Source organism: Salvelinus namaycush, chromosome 6 (genome assembly GCF_016432855.1).
Source record: "Salvelinus namaycush isolate Seneca chromosome 6, SaNama_1.0, whole genome shotgun sequence".
NCBI classification, from domain to species: domain Eukaryota; kingdom Metazoa; phylum Chordata; class Actinopteri; order Salmoniformes; family Salmonidae; genus Salvelinus; species Salvelinus namaycush.
Genome location: NC_052312.1, coordinates 20,835,773 through 20,841,852, shown reverse-complemented (window position 1 = coordinate 20,841,852; position 6,080 = coordinate 20,835,773). Strand labels below are relative to the sequence as shown.

Sequence of the window (6,080 nt, the reverse complement as noted above, 5' to 3'; positions counted from 1 at the left end):
TGAAGGTCCACGGTAGGCTGTTTTCACCATTTTTGCATCCTATTTTGATATCATTCTAATTTATATCCATAACCATGGCTAAAGATCTTTAAACTATAACACAGGTTTTGTGGTTTCATACTGACCTTACTCACAATGCTTTGTTACATTTCCATCACATTTTCAAGTCGTCTTTCTCCTGGTGGTATGGCTATGGTAGGGTTCATTTAGAAGACTGATTACGAGTCTTTATCTCTCTCCTGGTTGGTCAGAGCCTATATCCAAGGTGGCGATCCAGACAGACATCAAGCTATTGGCCAACCGCTCCTGTACGGTACGGCTGGTGTGCAACGTGTCATGCTACCCTAACCTTACCTACACCTGGATTGTAGTTGTTCTTATTTGATTTATCCGCATGTCCAAAATGGCATTCATGTCTGTCCCAATAACCAGATGGAATTCAGTTCATTCTAAAAAATATGCTGTTCAGAGAATCAAAAATAATTCTAACTTATTTGCATACCTTGAGTGCTTTGTATTTAGAGTGAATTATAAATTCCACTCACGACTGTCTTTGTTAGCAACATGATTGTTGTATTGAATGGTTTTCAGTACTGTAGCCTTCACCAAGTGAATGTCTAAGTGGATATGTTATCTTTAAAATTAAACTCATTATGACAACACATTACATATATCATAAAGCCGCTGAGGGCCTAGTTACACCCTAACACACTGGTCTAAAACTCCTGGTTTAGTCAAATTATGCCGGCTTGCAAAGGGATGTGTCATTTCTATTGGAATCCATCCAAAGTTAGGATATCCAACAATTGAAACTTTCAGTCACACGCAACCTGCATTCAGAATGACTGACGGGGAAGAGAAGATTGATTATTGAGACTACCTAAATCATATAAACTGGAACAAACATATCAGTAATGTGTGAAATAAGTCCAACTACTAACAGATTGGATTCGTTTAGAAAAATGTATGTTATCTATGTTTGTGTAGCGTAAGCAACCAGTCATAGTACATGCAAATACATGAAACAAACCATTCTGAAAATCAACCTGTGAAGAGATCATGCTGGAATAATGATAATGATGATGATTGGTGTGTTTTTGAGTTGTTTTGAGCAAACATTAATTTTGTATTTTACTCAACAAGCTTGTTCAAATACAACTGACTTCAAGCAGAGTTTGTTGATTAAAGACTAACACTTTGGCTCAAATTCTTGTCATTTTTAAGTCCACTCAACTTGCATAATAATGCTAATTAAGCAATTGGTTAAGTTTGACTTTTTCTAGTGCAAAGTGTATGAAATTAAAAGGCTGAGGAACTTCACATTAGGTCACTTGTTTGTCATAGTTGAGTGGTCATGGTTTGCTCTCTTCGTCTTTAGCAGTGTGGGTTTGTGAAGGAAGGCAGTCTGAAGCTGTCTTTTCCCGCTGTGATCAGAGAGAGTCACATAGAGAATTGGTTGTAATCATATGCAAAAACCTGTGGAAACCTAGTTGCTGGGCTGATGAGTACACATGAAAAGTTGTGTAGGGATGTATGTCCTTGTCAGAGAGAACAATGACAATGTTCTTGCAGCATACATATTCTGTAGTTCACTTATTAATTTCTCTTTTACATTCGATCTATCACTGTGATCATTACTTTCCTGGGTTATTACTTTGAACAGTTGACAGACTGTAGCTCAAGAACATCTACATGCAGTTGACCTCCAAATAGCTACAACATAAACCAAATGATAAACATGCCATGACGTCAAACCTTTGACACCTCTCCTAGTGTCATTAAAGATTGTACTGAACATGTCAACATGACCAGGTATGATAAATGCAATATTGACTTCACTTTTTGGACAAAAATGTTTTCATCCACAAAACTCATTCCTCAGGATCTTTACTATAGTTTATTTCTCTCTTCCACCCACAGAAAGACCACATTGTTGCTGTGTCCATTCCTTTTAAAGTAAGAGGAAGTTGTGTAGAGATGAACATGACATCAGATGCTATTTTTTCTGTTTCTCTTTTAGCATCTGTACCTTTCTAATTCTGTCAAAGCCCCATTCGTGTCACAGCCACAGGAACTGTAGGGGTCCAGAAGACTTGCCAGAGGCTTAGAATGGAGTACACTTTATGTGCAACTCTGCGATGATGATGATTCATGTATTTCTCTGGATTTTGAATATTGTTAGATAACTATTTCCTTTATTGGACAAGAAAATGTTTCATTCATAGAATATGAAGTATGTCATATGCACAATAAAAGTGGCAACTGATGATGACGTTGTTTGGTTACACTGTGTTTACCGACTGCAGAGAAATGGAGCTGTTGGTCACTACAGGTTTTAATCAGGTTGTAGCATGAGCCTGAGAAACATATAATATAAACTAATATGATGACATAGAGAGATGAAGGAATAAGGGGACAGACCCAGTAGACTGAGGGATTATGTTGTTGCTAAGTGACCAATCAAATAAAAAACTTTGTTCAATCAGTTAAACAAAGCATATTAATTATAAGTGTAGATAATATATTCAGTAAACAAAAAAAAACATATTTGATTATAAGGCTACATGAAGGGGATTATTGGGTAGTTTGGTTCACCAGGCTGACCCCCTGTCACGGCCGTCAAAAGGAGGAGACCAAGGTGCAGCGTGGTGAGAGTACATATTCCTTTTAATTAGAAATGACGCTGACAAAAACAATAAACAATACAAAACAACAGTGAAGGTTAAGAGTTATGTGCCACAAACAGCGTTAATTCCCAAAAAGACAGGTGGGAAAAAGGGATACCTAAGTATGGTTCTCAATCAGAGACAACAATAGACAGCTGTCCCTGATTGAGAACCCTACCCGGCCAAAACATAGAAATACAAATAATAGAACATATAATACCCACCCCAACTCAAACCCTGACCAAACCAAAAATTTGATTGATTGATTATTTCGATATTGTGATCCACAAGAATGTGGAGTAGTTACAGGCCTGTCCCTGAAGGGGGCGATAAGAAACCCCAGATGTTTATCATAGCATACCAACTAAAGGTGAAGTCTGTAACTGCTTTCCCCTGTAACCTTTCTCTCCCCATGATGGTTTCTTCACACATGTTGTACATGTGTCCCACACTCTACACTCTACAGCAGGGGTCGGGAACCTATGGCTCCCGAGCCAGGTGTGGCTCTTTTGATGATTGCATCTGGCTCGCAGATAAAACAAAATATTCTCACTTGTTTTAATCCATCCATCGATTTTTCACTGCTCATGTCCTGTTCAGGGCTGCAGGAGCAATTGTCCATTATTTTAATTAAATGATACTGGCCTACGTTGGCCGTTGCTAGGTAAAACAGGTAAACGCCTCCTTTTGAATCAGTCTGCTCGGTCATTAGCTCAAAGCTAACCCTTCGACGAAGAAGATGGCGAAAAGAAAAAAAGATGACGAGTATCGTACATTTCAGGACGAATGGACCGAAGAATTCGCCTTTGTGGAGAGAGCAGGTTCTGCGGTGTGTCTAATTTGCAATGACAAAATTACATCGATGAAACGGTCGAATGTAAAGCGGCACTTCGACACGCGCCATGCTACCTTTGCATCAAAATACCCTGCGGGAGACAGCAGAAAGAAAGCGTGCCAAGAGCTACTGAGCAGGGTGCAAGCTAGCCAGCAGCAACTCCGCGTATGGACCCGGCAAGGTGACTATAATTCCGCTAGCTTTGCTGGATCTTTAGCAATAGTGAGGAACGGAAAACCATTCACAGATGGCGAGTATGCTAAAACGTTCATGCTGGATGTAGCCAATGAACTTTTTGATGATCTTCCGAACAAAGACAAGATAATTAAACGGATACAAGACATGCCTCTGGCGGCAAGAACTGTTCATGATCGTACCATCGTGATGGCAAACAAAGTGGAGGAAACGCAAGTGAAGGACATAAATGCAGCGCCGTTCTTTTCCCTGGCTTTGGATGAGTCAACAGACGTGAGCCATTTGTCGCAGTTCAGCGTGATTGCAAGATATGCTGTTGGTGACACACTGCGCGAAGAAAGTCTTGCAGTTCTGCCATTAAAAGGGTCCACAAGAGGTGAGGATTTATTTAAGTCTTTCATGGAGTTTGCTCAAGAAAAAAATCTACCTATGGATAAACTTCTCTCAGTGTGTACTGATGGTGCTCCGTGTATGGTGGGGAATAAAAAAGGATTTGTGGCGCTTCTCCGTGAACATGAAAATAGACCCATCCTAAGTTTCCATTGCATTCTACACCAGGAGGCACTTTGTGCTCAGATGTGTGACAAGCAGTTTGGGGAAGTGATGTCGCTGGTCATTCGTGTGATCAACTTTATTGTTGCTCGAGCCTTAAATGATCGCCAGTTTAAAACACTGCTGGATGAAGTTGGAAATAACTATCCTGGTCTGCTTTTGCACAGCAATGTGCGTTGGTTGTCAAGAGGGAAGGTGCTTAGCCGTTTTGCGGCTTGCCTGAAAGAAATCCGGACTTTCCTTGAAATGAAAGGCATCGAGCATCCTGAGCTAGCCGAAACTGAGTGGCTCCTCAAGTTTTACTATCTCGTAGATATGACTGAACATCTGAACCAGCTCAACGTGAAAATGCAAGGCATTGGAAATACAGTGTTATCCCTTCAACAAGCTGTGTTTGCTTTTGAAAACAAGCTAGAACTTTTCATCATGGATCTTGAAACAGGTCGTTTACTACATTTTGAAAAACTGAGCCAATTTAAAGATGCATGCACAGCAAGTGAGCCTATTCAAAACTTTGATCTCCACCAGCTAGCTCGCTGCACATCCAGTCTCCTACAGTCCTTCAAAGCACGCTTTGGAGAATTTCGTGAGCACACTCGTCTTTTTAAGTTCATCACCCTTCCAAACGAGTGTTCACTGAACACAGCCAACCTGAGTTACATTCCTGATGTCTCCGTCAGAGATTTTGAAGCAGAAGTGGCTGACCTGAAGGCCTCAGACATGTGGGTGAATAAGTTCAAGTCACTGAATGAAGATTTGGAAATAATCACACGACAGAAAGCGGAGTTGGTGAGCAAGCACATGTGGACAGAAATGAAAAAACTTCAACCCGAAGACCAGCTGATTCTCAAAACTTGGAACGCGCTTCCTGTCACATACCACACACTGCAGCGTGTGAGTATTGCTGTATTGACCATGTTTGGATCTACGTATGCATGTGAGCAGTCAATCTCACATCTTAAAAACATCAAGTCCAACCTACGATCACGTTTAACGGATGAAAGCCTCAACGCTTGCATGAAGCTTAACCTCACCAAGTACCAACCAGACTACAAAGACATCAGCAAATCCATGCAGCACCAGAAGTCGCATTAATGGTGAGTATTATAACAACATTATTTAAGAATAAATTCAGAGGCTTATTATACTGACATTTAGTTGAATTCACTTTTAAAATATATTATATGGCTCTCACTGAAATAAATTTCCAAATTTTTTGCTTTCATGGCTCTCTTAGTCAAAAAGGTTCCCGACCCCTGCTCTACAGCATACCACTTAGATATTTTTAGAGGTAAATAGTTAACGAAAATAGATTCATGTATTCAACATGTAATGATGTGAAGCTAAATGAACCTCTAGACTTTAACCTGGAAACCCAGTTCCCCAGTTACAGCTTTGAAACTCCTCCCATCTCTGGTCAGTGGTAATAAATAACGCACAAATCAAATGTTATTTGTCACATCCGCCGAATACAAAAGTGAAATGCTTACTTACAAGCCCTTAACCAACAATGCGGTTTTAAGAAAATACAAAAAAAAATATATATATAATATATAATTTACAAAAAGAAAAGCAATTGAAAAAAGTTTAAAATAATGACAATAGGCAAACACAAACAATATACACACACACACACACACACACACACACACACACACACACACACACACACACACACACACACACACACACACACACACACACACACACACAAACCACACACACACACACACACATACAACACACACACAAACAACACACACACACAAACAGACACACAATATAGTACATGAACAATAGCCCTGATACACATCACATATACAGACAAATTT

The 6,080-nt window shown here is 39.8% G+C and overlaps 1 protein-coding gene across 1 annotated transcript; it reads left to right on the top strand.

Moving 5' to 3' along the window:
* Nucleotides 1-3,405: 3,405 nt before the first annotated feature.
* On the top strand, nucleotides 3,406-5,343 carry LOC120049016 (general transcription factor II-I repeat domain-containing protein 2-like). Its single transcript, XM_038995276.1, has one exon. The coding sequence runs from the start codon at nucleotides 3,406-3,408 to the stop codon at nucleotides 5,341-5,343; it is 1,938 nt and encodes a 645-aa protein (XP_038851204.1).
* The last annotated feature ends 737 nt before the right edge of the window (nucleotides 5,344-6,080 follow it).